At 59.8% G+C, this 16,212-nt stretch overlaps 1 protein-coding gene across 1 annotated transcript; it reads right to left on the reverse strand.

Annotated features, from left to right (window-relative positions):
- Positions 1 to 1,991: 1,991 nt before the first annotated feature.
- FOXO6 (forkhead box O6) lies at positions 1,992 to 15,128 on the reverse strand. The gene is made up of 2 exons (XM_015883731.3): positions 14,159 to 15,128; positions 1,992 to 5,727 (listed from the first exon to the last, which is right to left on the reverse strand). The coding sequence occupies exons 1-2, from the start codon at positions 14,594 to 14,596 to the stop codon at positions 4,339 to 4,341; spliced, it is 1,827 nt and encodes a 608-aa protein (XP_015739217.2). The 5' UTR covers positions 14,597 to 15,128; the 3' UTR covers positions 1,992 to 4,338.
- Positions 15,129 to 16,212: the final 1,084 nt, after the last annotated feature.

Raw genomic sequence — 16,212 nt, forward strand, 5'->3', positions numbered from 1 at the left:
TTTTCTGTATGTTACCATATGGTGCCGCGTATTTAGCAAAAATATAACTTGACTGTTTCTCTTTCCATATGGGGATTCTTTTGCCTTAATTAATAACATTGAGCAAAAACTCTTTCTAAGGTTTCCAAGATTTCTGCAAGGGAATATCTTATGACAGACACATGCTCCTGGAGGCTTTCCTCCCTGTGTGCCTGCAGCCTCCTGTCCTCATCCTCCTCCGTGTGCTCCAGGGAGGGCTCAAATCCATCCCCTATCCCCACTCTGCTTCCCTGCCCCTTCCCATGGAAGCCCTGTGTGAGCTGCCCAAGCCGGCTGGTGGGTCAGCTCTGCACCTTCAGCCTTGCTCTCCATCCCTGTCCTCACTGTGACACAGTTCAAATCCCACTCAGATGTTGGTCCATCCCATTGCCACCCTCATCACTTTGACCTCTGTGGTGCTTCCCACAGCCCAGAGCTCAATCAGAGTAGGAAGACGTGGAGCTGGAGAGCAACACAAGGAGCTGGTGGGGAGCTGGAGCCAAGGGATCATGGAAGCATAGAATCTTGGAGGTTGGAAAAGGTCTCTGAGACCATCACACCCTACTGCTGTCACATCCCCACCGTGCCCATTCACTGAACCACAGAATCATTAGGGTTAGAAAAGACCTCCAAAATCATTGAGTTCAACCATCAACCCACCATCACCATGCCCACTCAGTCATAATCATCAGGACTGGAAGAGAGCTCTGAGACCCCCATGTCCCATCCCCACCATGCCCACTGACCACATCTCTCAGTACCACATCCCATCTGTTCTGGAACACCTCCAGGGTTGGTGACCCAACCACCCCCTGCACAGTGTGTGCCAATGCATCATCACACTTTCAGAGAAGAAACTGTTCCTAACATCCAACCTGACCATCCCACCTGTATCATGGGAAGGGAACTGATGCTGAGGGTGAGGATGACCCTGGACCGGGCGTGGGGCTGGATAGGAAACCAGTCTTCTAAGAAGAAAACCCACCCAGGAGCGTTGGCTCCAGCATTGCATTTGGGGAAGGCATTGAGCACGTGGGGATTTCCAGGGCCCTGGGAGAGAAGTGGAGGTTGGCCTCATATTTTAAAAGGGGAAACAGGACGACGCGGGTAATTACAAGTCTGTCAGCCTGACATTGATCCCAGGCAAAATAATGGAAAGGCTGATATGGAATGCAATGAATAAAGAATCAGAAAGGGTGATATAATTAATGCCAATCAACAGGGATTCATGGAAAATAGATCCTGTCAAACCAACTTGATGTCTTTCTTCCTGTTGTTCTTTTTTTTAATTATTATTCTTATTATTTTATTTTTTGCTAAGATGACAAATTTCCACAGCGAGGTGGTGGGGTTCACTGAGGACACGGAGCACAGCAGAGTCCCACAGCTCCCAGGGTAAAGGTGCTGCTCTTGCTGAGCCTTACCCAGATACCATAGGAGCCCTATGAGCCTTCCTGGTGTCACTTTTAGTTTAACCCCAACCTCTCCAGTCCTTGATCTGCCCCCTGGTCCTACAAAACACTGACCTGACCCTTCTCCAGAAGTAAGATCTGGAAAGTGGTGAGAAGCAACCAGTTCTGGTGTCCCCCCAGCTGACACCATGAGTTCCCCCAGCCCTTGAGCCCATTACCCACCAGAATCATAGGATCACAGAGTGGTTGGTTGGAAGGGACGTCAAAGCCCACCCAGTTTTAACCCCACTGCTATGGGCTGGGTGCCCCCATTGAGTCAGGCTGCCCCATCCATGGCCTCGTGCACCTCCAATCCTTGTCTCCATCCTTGGAGGTGCACGAGGCCATGGATGGGGCACCCACAAATAGAAATCTTCCCCAGAAGGAGAACAGAGAACATTCAGCACAGGTTTCTGCACAAAAGGAACCTACAGCCAAGGAACCCCTACACCCAGTGGGAGCAAGGCATGAGCATCCCCAGCCCGAACACATGGAAGCACCAAAGCCAGCAGCCCGACCTTGTTCATATTTAAAACAATTTTATTCATGAAAATATGCTGTACAATGCACTATACACAGTTCTTTACATTGCCACATACACAAACTCTAATAGCACAACCAAGAAAGTTACCATTGCCATACGATAGATGCGTGGTGAGAGATGACGCCTGTCAGAGACCCTCCCCCCCCCAGTCTGTACAGTTATAAATACGAGGGAAAGGACGGACCGAAGCCACCGGATGAAGAAAGATGGTGGGAGCCCTCAGCATCCCCTGGCTCGGTGGGCGCGGAGCTGCAGGCTGTGGGGTGGGGATGGGGATGGGGGTTGGGGTGGTCAGTGCTCTGGGAGCTGCTTGCATTGGATGGAAACCCAGCACGGCATGGCATGAGCTCCCAATGGGTGTCACCCTGTGCCACGCGCTCAGCTCCAGCCTTCCCCATCCCCCATCCCACCCGGAGCCCCCCAGCTCCTGCCTGACTCCCCCAGGTTGTTTATATGGGGGGGGGGGCTCAGCCCACGCTGCGTTCCATCCCTCGCACCGCACGACCACTGTACACATGACGCTTAACCAACACGACTCCACCGCACACACAACAACCCCACGGTCACGAATCACAAAGACAGCTTCGCAACGGGACCTCCCCCCCCCCGGGGGGTGCGAGTGGGGCCGGGGGCTTTTCTCATCCTTTGGGGGGGCTTCAGAGGGTCCCTACACATGGGGCATCCCCGTCTGTGTGCCGGGTGCTGGTGAGCTGCTGGCTGTGCCTACAGAACCGCCACTTGGGGGGCACACAGGGCAGGACCCCCCCCTCCTTTCTCCAGTGCCCTCCCCACCTCTCCATGTGCAGAGCTGGAGGAGGGGGGGCAGGGATTGCTCTGCGATCACAATCGGTTTCCAATGACTGAAACAAGCCTGAAACAAGAGGTGGTGGTACAAAACGGATGATCCTGACCCAAAGAATAATCCTTTTTTAAAAAAGCATTCGAGAAAGATTATATATAATAGAATATATTAAATTCTGTACATGATCAAATAATGTAAACATAATTAATTAACCTGTAAGAATGTCTTTAGAGACTACGCCCGCCATGTGCCCGGGCTGGAGGTGAATGGTGGCACTGCTCTGCCAAACCCGGAGCTGGGGGAGGCGCAGGGGGTGCCCACCCATGGGTCCCAATGGGACCACCCAGCAGGACCAGCAGCGCAGTGAGGAGGCAATGCTGGAGCCAGCAGGGAAGAGCTGGGCTGGGACAATGTGTTGGCTCAACAGGAGCCTTGCTGTGTCCCATGGACACCCAGAGTGACCCCCACTCTGATACTGATAGCAGTATCAGCCCCAACACTCAGCCCAGCTGGAACAGGTGGTGGGTGCAGCTCTGTGCTGCACAAGCGCTGCTGTGGTCTTTTCCTCCCCTCCCCAAGCTCGACCCTTCCTTCCAATGCAAGAACTCAATGGCAAAAGAGTGCATGAAATCAAATAAATACACCCCCCTCCCCAACCCTGGGACTGCCCCCGGCTCATGCACAGGGCACCCAGCTCCAGCACTGACACCATGGCACAGCCCACACCAGGCAAGCAGCGCCAGCGCCGTACACAGAGCTGCCAACCAGCCTGCCCATGGCACCGAAGCGTGACCATGGCACTGCAACAGGAACATGACACTGAATGTGACCATGGCACTGCAGCACGACTGTGACACTGCAGTGTGGCTGCGGCACTGCAGCATGGCCACGGCACTGCAGTGTGACCATGGTACTGCAATATGACTGTGGCACTGCAGTATGATCACAGCACTGCAGCATGACTGCTGGCATGCATAGTGTACACGTGTTGTTGCATCCTTCCCTCCACCACCAACCCTTCTTGCTTGGCCCCTGCACTGAGCAGAAGGGCCTGTGTGCATGGGCAGAGCTCAGGTCCCCATAAGGGTTTTGAAGGTGATAAAAACCCCAGTTCTGGGCAGGCTTCCTTCTACTGACACTGCTGCTTGGAGGACTCACTTCCTAAGGTGTCTCCAAGCAAAGTGTTCCCCCTTCCAGAAAGCAGTGCACACAGAGCAGGTCCCCACATCACTAGCTGTCCCCACTCCTCCACCCAGCCTGAGGGCCACCAGCACAAGAACAGGCCAAGCTGGAACCAGCGCTCAGACCCTCTGGGGATGGGTTCCCTTCCTGCTGCCCTTCCTGTCTGCCCCCAGCGACTGCCCCATCTCCATCTGTGACCCTAAGGTTTGTGTTTCATCGCAAGTTTGACCCGATGGCTCTACCCATCTGAACAAATAAAGGCAGAAGAGAAAGGAAAAAAAAAAAGAAGTTTGTCTCAGCGTTCCCCTGGTGACATCCCAGAGGCAGGAACCCAGCGGGGGTCACCCGGGCACCCAGCTCTGGTTTGTGGGCTGTGGGCCACCGGGCAGCGTGGGCACGTTGAGCGCGTTCTGCGGTGGGAGCGCCGAGTCAAAGTTGAAGTCCATCTCATCGCTGTCCATGAAGTCATTCAGGATGATGGACTCCACATCGCACTCCAAGCTCCCGTTGAACATGTCCAGGTCCAGGTCTGCTGGGAACCTGTCCTGACCCAACACCGGGGGATGGACAGCCCCCGCGTAGGGCGAATCCAGCAGGCTCATGTGCGCCCCTTGGTTGGCGGCATAAGGGTGCAGGTGCCCGTGGTGCGGCATGGCCGTTGCACTGCACGCGTCACCGGGCAGGCTCATAAGGCTGACGGGGTTGGCTAAGGCACTGGCATTGAGCGCGGGGTGATGGCCAGCGGGTGGTGGGTGGTACAGTGTGCTGCCCTTCAGCAGCGGGGCCGGGTGGGCCGGGTAGGCCATGCCCTGCTCCCCACACAGCAGTGGGCTCTGTCTGTGGCCACGGGACGGCACTGCAGGGCCGGGTGGTGGTGGGGGCAGGTCCCCCGGCACCATGCTCTCTTTGTGTGCGTAGGAGATGGAGGAGAGCAGGTCCTGCAGCGAGGAGGCGTTCCGGTAGGAGGTGGCAGGCGAGAAGGTGGCCTGCTTGTTCTCCTGGATGGTCTGCATGGGCAGGCGCCGCATCAGCCCCAGCGCTGGCTGGCTGTAGATGGTCCCACAGTATGTGTTGGTGGCCGGTCCCATGCTGGAGCACTTGGAGTTGAAGGAGAAGCTGGAGCTGCGCTGGCGCAGGGGCAGTGGCTGTGAGGGGCTCATGCTGTAGCCATCCTGCAGGTCCTCCAGCATGCTCTCCCCAAGGCTCTCCCCCAAGCTGATGGTGCCAGTCAGGTCAGTGAGGCGAGGCAGCTCGACAGAGCAGCGGGCGCTCAGGGAGGGGGACACGGTGCTGGAGGGGCTGGGGTACATCAGTGGGGAGGACGGCGTGCCATCGTCCTCCTCCAGCTCGTCAGGCTCACGGTTGGCCATGATGGGGGAGAGGCGCCCACTCAACGTGCTGGCCGACGAGCTGGCCCTGGTCCTGAAGTCCGCCCATGCATCGTACTCATCGCTGGCATGGGACGCTGGGCTCTCCGACCACTTGGCCTGCTGTGAGCTCGGGCTGTCGTCCCCACGCTCCGGCGTCACCTGCAGCTGCTTCTTCTTGCTGGCCTTGCCTTTGATGCGCAGGAACTTGCTGTTGTTGTCCATGGAGACAGCCCTCCGGCGCGGCGTCTTGCCCGTCTTGCCACCCTCGGGGTTCAGCATCCACCAGGAGCTCTTCCCCGTGCCCTCGTTCTGCACGCGGATGAAGCGGGTGTGCAAGGAGAGGTTGTGCCGGATGGAGTTCTGCAGGGAGAACAAGCAGAGGGGACGTCAAGTGGGGACTGAGCCCACGGACAGGGCAGAAGCCAAGTGAGGTGGGAGAATATCTCAGGCCTTGCAGCTCATGGGACACCACTGCAGCTCCCTGCTTGCCCAGGAGGGGAAGGAATGAAGGTGTTGGGGAGAAAGTTCGGTGCCGTCGCCGGCGTATAGAGGAATACTAATGAAGAGGCGAGTGAGCTCCAGCCTCATCTATCATATTATGTAATGGCTTACTTCTCTGCACTTCATTTATTTGGAGATTGCTCCCAGGCTGGCTCCTCGCCAGCAGCCACCAAATCCAAGTCTACAGAAATCAATCTCGCACTGACTGATTAAGCCGTGTTTAGAACTAATTGCTCCTTCGTGTGTGGGGAGAATAAATTACGGGCTTTAATTTCACATCTTTAAAATGCAACTGCAGGTATGGGCTGGCCATTAACCCCTTCCTGGATGGCCCTGGGCACAGCTGGGGAGGGGGTAGGCAGAGGGGACGGGATGGGAAACAGTGCTGCCTCCAGCGTGGAGAGGTCCCCTTGTCCTCAAAGCCCTCCTTGGGGACACCTGATGGCCCAAGCATTGAGCTGTGCCACCGTGCTGCAGTGTGAACTGCAGGGGACTGGAGCAGAGCACGCAGCACCATCATGATTGCAGGGCCAGCAGCAGCTTGGTGCCACTTTGTCCCCACACACAGGGACACGTGGGGGACACCCAGAGGTTGGGGACACCTTGAAAAGGACTGTTGGAATGTGACACACGCAGGGGATGGAGACACACTGTGGCTGAGAACACCCAGGGGCTGGGGGCACTCAGGGCTGGGGACAACAGGAGGATGGGGACACTCAAGGCTGAGGACAGCCAGGGGTCGGGTGTCCCTACCCCTTCCCTGCCTCCCGTCTGATGCCCGAATCTCAGCACCCACCCCTCGCCCTGCCCCCCCAGCAGAGGAGGGAGGGACCCTCCACCCTTAAAGACCCAACGGAGCCCCCTCTCCCCGCCGCCCCCTCCGCCGAGCCGCATTGTCAGGGGAGCGGGCGGTGTGAAATCGGTCTGATTAGCAATTAGTCCCATTGTGAGAGGATTAGCCGGACCCCATTGTTCGGCGGAGCGACTGCCGGGCGATCTGCATCTGGCAGCGCCGGGAGCGCCGTCAGTCCGGAGGTGGCGGTGGGTCCATGGGGGGTATATGGGGGCCTGGAGGAGCCCCCAGTCCGGCTGCCCCCCCCCGCGAGACCCCAGTACGGCCTCTAACGAGCGCTCGGCCGAACAAGTGCGGTTCCGGGGTTAATTGGTGCCGATTTATTCCTCTTACACAAAAATTGCCGCTATCGCTGGGAGCATCCGCGGGGAAACCACGCCTGGGGGGGGCACGGGGCACTGACAGGGGGTGACACCGCCCCATAGCACCGCTTAGCAGCAGCCCTATGGCCACACTGCACCGCCTCACGCCCAGCCTTAAGCCCTGCGATGACCCATAGCCACATCTGTGCTGCACCCCATAGCATCACTCACAAACCCCACAGTGCCCCATAGTCACATCTATGCTGCACCTCATAGCACCGTGCACAAACCCACAGTGCCCCATAGGCACATCTGTGCTGCACCCCACAGCACTGTGCACAAACCCACCACATCCACGCCCCACCTATAGCATCCTATCACACTTTGTAATCCCCACAAGCACCCTGGGCATGGGGCAGCCCCACTGTGCCCTCCCCAGGGTGAGACTGGGAGGGATGTGTCTCCCCCTCCCCCCGGGCAGCCCCATGGGGGTCTCGATGGAGACGAGTGTATTCGGGTCAGCGCTCCGGCTGAGCGGAGCGGGGCTGACGCGCCGTTAATTGAACCAAATGCCCATTAGCGGCGTGACGGGCCGTGTCCGCCGAGCCCCACTGCAGGTGGTGACACGCAGGGAGCACAGCGGTGGCCTGAAGGTTCCTGCCCCGTCTCACTCTATTGCTGTCGCTTATCACCCTATGGGGTGGGGGTGAGGATCGGCCGGGGATAGGGACCCAGACCCAAAAGGACGGAGAGGGGTGGCACGGAGTGGGGCTGCCCTCCATCCTCTGGAGGTGTAACCGGAGGGGAAGAGGCCAAGCAGCCTCTCCAGGCTCTGAGCTCTCTGCTGCCACACAGCTGGTTGCTACCCAAGCTCTGCAATGGGAGTGATGCCGTTGCCATGACAGCGGGTTGATTTTCTTTTTAGCAGCTGCCATCATTCAGGGGACCCTCCGAAAAGGGCAGCATCCGCCTCGGGGTCCCACTGTGTCCCCCATCCCCACAGCCCCACTTTGTCCCCCCAGAGCACCCATAGCAATGGGACCCCCAGACGCTTCACCTCATCCCTGTTCACGCCCTGGTTTGGGGATAGGGGTGTCCCATTGGCCCGGACCCCTCAGTGGCACTGGGACAGCTTGGGAAGAACCCCCACCCCCCCACCACCACCATCAGCCACTTATCCGTAATGCTCTAATTACACCCCAGAGCTGCCCACCGAAATAGCTGCAGTAAATCACACCGAGCTGCCGTGTAATTTTTGCATGAAATTACAGTGTTTTTTCCCCTGGGTTCAATTTCCTCCACACCGCGTTCCTCCCGCAGCCCAAGCGCTGCAGCCTCATCCCCACTCACCTCCTGCTGCACTGATTGGGGCACGGCTGCTGGGCACAGCCCTGCAAACCCCACACAACCTCAGCTGGGGGTCCCTGCCCTGTGCTGCCCTCCTGTCCCAAAGCAGAGACCCCAAACTCCACTCCAATGTGATGCACCGCAAGCTGCAAGGCCAGCATCCCCCTGCTCCAATCCATGTCCCCCTCCCAAGAGACCTTCCTTGCTCCAAGCCCGATGTCCCTCCTTCCTCCAATGCAATGTTCCCCTGCTCCAGCCCCAGTGCCCCCCTACCCCAACCCCAATGTTCTCCCTGCTCCCCAAAATCCTCCTGCTCCAACCCCAATGTCCTTCCCTGCTACAACCTGATGTCCCTGCCTCAACTCCAGTGTTCCCCTGCTCCAAACCCAGTGTCCTCCCTGCTCCAATCTGTCCCTCTGTTCCAACTCCAATGTCCCCCCCTACCCCAACCCCAATGTCCTCCCTGCTCCCCACCTGTGTCCCCATGCCCCAACCCCAATGTTCCCCTGCTCCAACCCCAATGTTCTCTCTGATCCCTGGTGTCCCCCTGCTCCAACCCCAACATTCCCTTGCCTCAATTCCATTGTTCCTCTGCTCCAACCCCAATGCCCCTCTACCCCAATGTCCTTCCCTGCTTCCTAGTGTTCCCCTGCTCCAACCTCGATGTTCTCCTGCTCCAATCCGAGCATCCCCCATCTCCAACCCCACTGACCTTCCCTGCTCCAATCTCAATGTCCTGCCTGCTCTAACCCCAGTGTCTCAATGTAACCCCCCAGTGATCTTCCATGCTCCAACCACAATGCCCCCCTGTTCCAATCCCCTCCCAAATACCCTCCTGCTTCAACCCAATGTCCCCCCTTCTCCCCACCATCCCCGAACCACAACCCACATCCCTCCCATTTCCACCCCCTGTGCCCACACACTGCAGCACAGAGACATCCCCCCAGACACCACCAAAAACCCTACAGAAATACCCAGAGCCATAAGATCTCCATGGGATAGGGGTGGCACAACGTCACCAATGCCTTATTGCCTGGGACCAGGATGTCACTGCAAGGACCCACAGCAGCACTGCTGCCCCATAGAGCACCCATGGGATGGCCGAAGTGACATGGGAGCCATGCACACCTGTGTGCACACCCACACACACACCCATGCTTGCACTCAGGTGCACACCCACGCACATCCATGCACACCTTTGCACACACCCATGCATGCACACATATCACACACATTGCAACTCCCACCCCAGGCACAGCTGCCAGGTCAACCCAAGTAGGAACGAGAGCAGAGCTCAGCTGTGATGGGTACAAAGGTGGGTCCCACCCGGCCCCACAGCTCATCCCCTGCCCCACATCCCACTCTGGTGCCACCAGGACCCCCATACCTGCCCACCCTACAGACTCTGGGTTACCCGGGTAACGGTGAGGGATGTGTGTGAGGTGTTGGGATGCCATCGTTGTTGCCAAGGGAACAGCAGGCCGGTGACATCCTGCAGGTATGGGGAGTTGGGGGGGGATCCCAGCTTAAAGCCCCCCCCCCCCCCCTCAGTGCTACCTGCCCGGCAATGGGGATGAACCCAGGGTTTGGCAGCACCGACCAAGCAATCAGCCTGACCCCAACACCAAATCATGGGCCAGACCCCAAAAAGTCCATCAGTCAAAAACCAAAGATCACAGACCTGACCCCAAAGTTCATGGATCAGACCCCAAAATCCATCAGCCAGACCCTGAAACCCACAGATATGACCACAGGGTTCATGGATTAGACCCCAGAATCCATCAGCCAGACCCCAATTGCACAGTGGGGCTGGTGACATCCCTCAGGTACAGGGAGATGGTGAGGGCCCCCCAGTACTGTGTGCCCATAGCAGGGCTGAGCTCGGGGTGTGAGAGCACCAGGCACAGCCCAGGATTTCCCCATGCACCCCAAAGTTTCCCATTCAGTGTCCGCAGGCAAAGCGTCCCCCCCATACAGAACATGGGGGTTGCAATGGGGCACCCAATGGGGACAATAGGGACCCGGAAAGGTCCCATCCCCACGTCGTGACCCCATCTCGGGGGCACCTGGCAGCCCTTCAGTCGCGCCGCGTCCCCGTGGGGCCCCCGCCGCCCCCCGGCTGCTGCGTGACACCGCGCCGTAATTGAATCAGACGCTGCTGCCGCCTGCAAAGCATCCCCGGCCGGCTGGGCACGGCGCCCACCCGCTGGCTGCCGGCCCTCATCCTCCTCCTCCCACCCCCCACCCAGCGCCGTGACCCACGGGCAGGACCCCCCCGGCCCCATAGCGTTGGGTGGGCGTAGGGTCCGACCCCATAGCAGCGGTTACCCACGGCGCGGGGTCAGGCTCGTGGGGCTGGCTGCGATGCAGCTCGTCCCGCGCCAGGTTCCTTCACTACAGAATGTACCGAGGGCCGAAGCTGCAGCCAGGGACACGCTGTGCTCCCACTCCCGGAGCTGTTTTTCCTGGCCGGGCTCCTGCTCCGCTCCCGGCGCCGCGTTGTGTCTCAATGGGGCCTTTGTTTGCTGCCTCTCTGCTCACCTCCGGCCCCTAAACGCTGCCCCACAGCACAGGGACAGGGAGCTGGACCCCAAAGTCCAGCATCCAAAAGACAGTGGGTCAGAGCCTAAAGTTTGTCCGCGGGCCAGACCCTAAACAGCAGAACATCAGCCAGGCCCTTAAAAGGATCAGCCACACCACCAAAACTATGGGGCAATGCCCTAAATTCATGGGTTAGACCCCATAATCCATCAGACAGACACCAAAGGCCATTGGTCAGACCCCAAAGTGCACGGATCAGACCCCAAAGTGCACAGATCAGACCCCAACATCCATCAGTCAGACCCCAAATCTCAGCCCACCCTACAGCCCACAGCAGCCCCATATCTCTCCTGGGCTGGGGTTCCCCATGCCCCTCACTCACCCCATGGCTATAGGGATGGTGCAGTGCTATAAGACCACGGGGCTGAGCAGCTCCAAGCCTGAAGTCACACATCAGCCACATCCCATCCAACCCCCAGAGCTCCCAGCATCAGGGCAAACCCACAGCCTCACCCCTTCCCCAGATCACAGCCCCATACAGACAGCCCCCAGCCCCACATCTCCCAAGCCCCAGCCCCACATTGATGCCTCCCAACCCTATATCTGAGTCCCCCAAGCACATCACATCTCCTCATCCCCCAGTCCCACATTCCCAAGCCCCTAATCCTATATCCAAACCCCTCAATTCCACATCTCAAGACCCCAGCCCCACACTATCATCCCCTATAACTCCAGCAGCAATTGAGTTAGGTATAGGTATAGGTATAGGTATAGGTATAGGTATAGGTATAGGTATAGGTATAGGTATAGGTATAGGTATAGGTATAGGTATAGGTATAGGATGTGTAGGGCACAACATGGGATGAAGCAGGCAGGGGTTGCAGCTTGCAAAGGGTTTGAGATGAAGAGTTTGGGATGCAAAGTGCAATTCATGGGTGTGCACACACACACACATGGGAGCGCACGCGGATGGCCCCGTGCACACAGCGCGTGCAAGGCAAGCTGCTCCCTGCATGCACAACTGGATGTGCAAAGGAAGATGCCCTGTGCATGCACACATGCGAGCGTGCAGAGCAGTGTGTGCAAGCTGAGCTGCTGCATGCATGCACACGTGCAGGTGGGTGTGCAAGCTGAGCTGCTCCATGCAAACACAGCTGGTTGGGGGGGGGGGGAGCAGAGATAGGACCCCAAGTCAGAGCTGCAGCCCCATAGGTGGGGTGGGACAGCACAGCACAGCACAGCAGTGTCAATGCTGAGCCTTCCAACCTGAGGCGCGGTGCTGATGCAGGGTGTTGGTTTCCCATTAACAAGTGCAGGGCGTGAGCTGGAGCAGCAAACTTCAAGTGCTTTGGAATTGATCAAATAACAACTCCCTAATTAAGCTGAACTGTCAGTCATGGGCACCCGCTGAACTGCATTGGGAGCAGCAGCTCCGGCTGCGTGTGCACAGTGTGGTACAGGGGGACCATGTAGGGTCAGAGCATCCCTGCCCCATAGAAGCACCTCTGTCCCATAGGAGCATCCCTACCCCATCAAAGCAGCTCTGGCCCATCCAAGCACCCCAACCCCATTCAGAGCATCCCTGCCCCACAGGGACATCCCTGCTCCACCACTGCATCCCTGCCTTATAGGAGCATCCCTGCATCCCTATCTCACAGTTACATCCCTACCCCATAGGAACACCCCGACCCCACCACAGCATCCCTGCCCCATAGGAACATCTCAGCCCCATCACAGCATCTGTACCTTATAGGAAAATCCTATTTCATGCAAGCATCCTTGCCCCATCAGAGCATCCCTGCCCTATAGGAACATCCCTGACCCACAGATACATCCCTATCCCCTCACAGCATCTTTGCCCTATCAGAGCATCCCTGCCCCACAGAAACATCCTTTCCCTATAGGTACATCCCTGCCCCATCGGAGCACCCCCACCCCAACGGGTGCTGCTGCCGGTTCAGCTCTGTGCCTCAGTTTCCCCCCAAGCAGAGCCCTGGAGGAACGCAGCCCCCAAGGCTCCCACCCCGATACCCCATAGGGGAGGCTGAGCCTTCGGGCCGCCCTTCCGACCCCGACTGAGCGCTGCCCGGCTCGGGGAGTTAATTAGCGCCGGGCCCATTAACCGGGACCCCCTCGGTAATGAAGCGCTGGAAATCCGCACCGCTGCTCTCGGGTGGGGAAGGGGGCGATGGAGGAGGGACGAGGCATCTCCGGGGGCTCTTTAATCCGCTCCGAGCGGGCAGAGGGACGGGAGGGACGCGGGGAGAAGCCACGCCGGGACCGGGGCGGGGGGCAGCACCGGCAGCAGCGCGGGGACAGCGGGACGGGGGGGTCCATGAGATGGGATGGAGAAGGGCCAGACACTGCGGGGACGGCAACGCGTCGGATCCGATGCGTGCGGGAGGGGCACACCCACAGCGCACACCCGCGTGTCACCGTGTCCCCAACACACCCAGGGAGGCTCCGTTCGCCCCTCGCACGGACAGCGGGGGGCTGAGCCGATCCCCGCACGGCAGCGCTGCCCACGGCCGCACTCCCGCACCGTCCCCACGCAGCGCACGGCCGTAACTCCGCCACCCGCGGGGACACCCGGGGACACCCGGCGGCTCACACCGTTCTGACACCCCCAGCATCGCTCCACAGCGTGTCCCGGTGATGTCCCCAGCGGGCGGGGGCTGTGGGGATACCCCGCAACACGAGGCCGTGCGGGAGTCCCGGCATTGGGGGAGGAGGGGGGGTCCTACAGCTCCCGGTACCGTGGGATGGAGACACGGCTGTGGCTGGAGGCGGACACGGCCATGTAGGAGGGGGACACGGCTGCTATGAGCACAGCTCCACCTGTGCCACCGGCTCCGCGCTGCAGGTGGCACACAGCTCAGCTTCCCCGCCCCAAAAGGGCCCCGTTTGCACCCAAAAGAGTCACCCCGTACCCCCCATGTCCGAGCCGGGTGACCGATACCGGCCGCGGTTGGTTACGGCGGTGCCGGAGCCCCCGAGCCCACCACGCACCGATCCCAGCGGAGGCGGCGGGGCTGAGCAGAAAGCGGCTCCTCACTCCCGGCACCATCAGTACGGGGGGCACCGGGGGGGTCCCCGCCGTCTCCGTGCCCTCGGGAGAGGATGGAGATGGGGGCGGGCAGCGGGGAGCGCCGGGCACGGTCCCTTCCAGCGGTGCCACCGTCCCCGCGGGGCGCACCCCCGTGTCACGCTCCCCCACGCCGAGGGCCCGGCCCGGCGGTTCGGTTACCTTCCATCCGGCGGAGCTGTTGCTGTCTCCTTTATCCTTAAAGTAGGGGACGTAACGCACCATCCAGTCATAGATCTGAGAGAGCGTGAGCCGCTTCTCCGGGGCGCTCTCGATGGCTTTGGTGATGAGGTCGGCGTACGAGAGGTTCCCCCACGCGTTCCGTCGGGAGGTTTTGGCCTTTCGGAGCTGCCCGACGTCGGCTCCGGGGGGCGGCGGCGCGGCGGCGGCGGGGGCTCGGCGCTCCCCCGGGATCCCCCCTCCGTGCTCGGGGCCGTCGGCGGGGCCGGGAGCCAAAGCCGGGGGGGCTCCGGCCGAACCCCCATCGTCGTCCTCAGCGAAGTCGGGGTGCGGGAGCGGCCAAGTGCAAGAGCGGGGCCGGCTCTGCGGCTCGAAATCCGGGTCGATGTCCACCTGATGCGCTTGAAGCTTCTCTTCCATGGTCCAACCCGCCCCGCACCCCCCGCAGTTATAAAATAATAATAATAATAATAATTAAGATTATTATTAGAAATTTTTGTTCTTTTTTTTTCCGCTTTTTTTTTTGTTTTTTTTTTTCTTTGCCTTTTTTTTTTTCTTCCCTTTTTTTTTTTTTCTCTTTGAGGGAAAGGAACGAAGAAGCTCCCGCTGACGGGGCTACGGGGGATGCCGCATGGTGCGCTCAGCGGAGCCCCGGCACGGCGGGCGGCTGGAGGGCGGCGGGGGCGGCCATGGGGGGCTCAGCCCGGGGATGGGGAGGAGGGGGGGGGGGGGCGGCCCGGCGCTAAGTCCGGCGGAGCCGCGGAGCCATGCACCTGACAGCGCCGAGCGAGGGAGGGCGGGCGGGCGGCTCCCCGCCCCTCCGGGCCCCTCCGCCCCTCCGCTCCCCCGTCTTCAGCGGCCTCGCTCCGGCCTCTCGCCCGCCCCCCCCCTCCACCACCGCCGCCGCCGCGCCGCCGCGGGCCGCATGCTGGGGCTGCTCGCTCCGAGCCGATCGCCGGAGCCGCCGCCGCCGCCGTGTTGCGGGGCGGGGCCGTGCGGGGCGGGGCCGTGCGGGGCGGTCCTCGTTCCCACCCCCATTCCCCCCCCCCGGGCGGCCCCGACCCCGCCGCCGCCCCACGTGTGCCCCGGGCGCGCCACCCCGCCCCGCCTCTCCCGCCCCCCATTGTTGCCCCGCGCCTTCGCCGCCTCCCGATTGGCTGGAGGAAACCCGCGCCCACGCCCCCTCGCTCTCCGATTGGCTTTCCACACCGGTGACGTCACGGGCGTGGCGGGAACGCGCGTCACCCCGGGCAACGCAGCGGCGGCAGAGGGAGACCACGCCCACTTACTACAGGCCACGCCCCCTCCAGCGAGGCCACGCCCCCTCGGGCGGGAAGGGGAGACCCCGCTCGTAGCCACGCCCACCGCTAAGCCACGCCCCCTCCGGGAACCGCCCACGTGCGTGATCCGGTGCGTGGGGCGGACATTGAGGGGCGGCCCCGGGGGGAAAGTGAGGCCGGGTTGTGTATAGAGGATACGCCGGGATGTGGGTGTATCCCCCTCCTGCTCCAAACTGACCCTTAATAGCCATAATGGTGGTGAGGATGGTGATGGTGGGGATGGTTCTATCGCCGTAATGAGGGTGTTAAGCATGATGGTGTTGATTAGAAGCATGGTGGGGATTCTATAGTGATGATGATGATGATGGTGATGATGGTGATGGTGATTCTATAGTGCCAATAATGGTGATGATGGTGGTGATGATGGTGATGATGATGGTGTTGGTGGTGATGGTGATGATGATGGTGATGATGATGGTGATGGTGGTGACAATGATGATGATGGTGGTGGTGATTCTGTAGTGCCAATAGTGGTGGTGATGCTTGTGATGATTCTATAGTGACAATGATAGTGATGGTGATGATGGTGGTGATAATGACAGTAGTGGGGGTGATGCTGTAGGGACAATGAAGGTGACAATAATGATGATGATGATGTTGATGATGATGTTGGTGGTGGCAATGATGGTGGTGATTCTGTAGTGACAATGATGATGGTTATGATGGTGATAATGATGATGACATTGATGGTGGTGA

The sequence above is a fragment of the Coturnix japonica genome, chromosome 17, assembly GCF_054131305.1.
Source record: "Coturnix japonica strain WE chromosome 17, WE-NBRP24, whole genome shotgun sequence".
Classification (NCBI taxonomy): domain Eukaryota; kingdom Metazoa; phylum Chordata; class Aves; order Galliformes; family Phasianidae; genus Coturnix; species Coturnix japonica.

Excerpts from the sequence above, each read along its gene's own strand:
- FOXO6 (XM_015883731.3), bottom strand. The coding sequence starts at position 14,596 with ATGGAAGAGAAGCTTCAAGCGCATCAGGTGGACATCGACCCGGATTTC. Across the intron at positions 5,728-14,158 it reads ACAGCTCCGCCGGATGGAAG|AACTCCATCCGGCACAACCT; the intron begins GTAACCGAACCG and ends TTCTCCCTGCAG.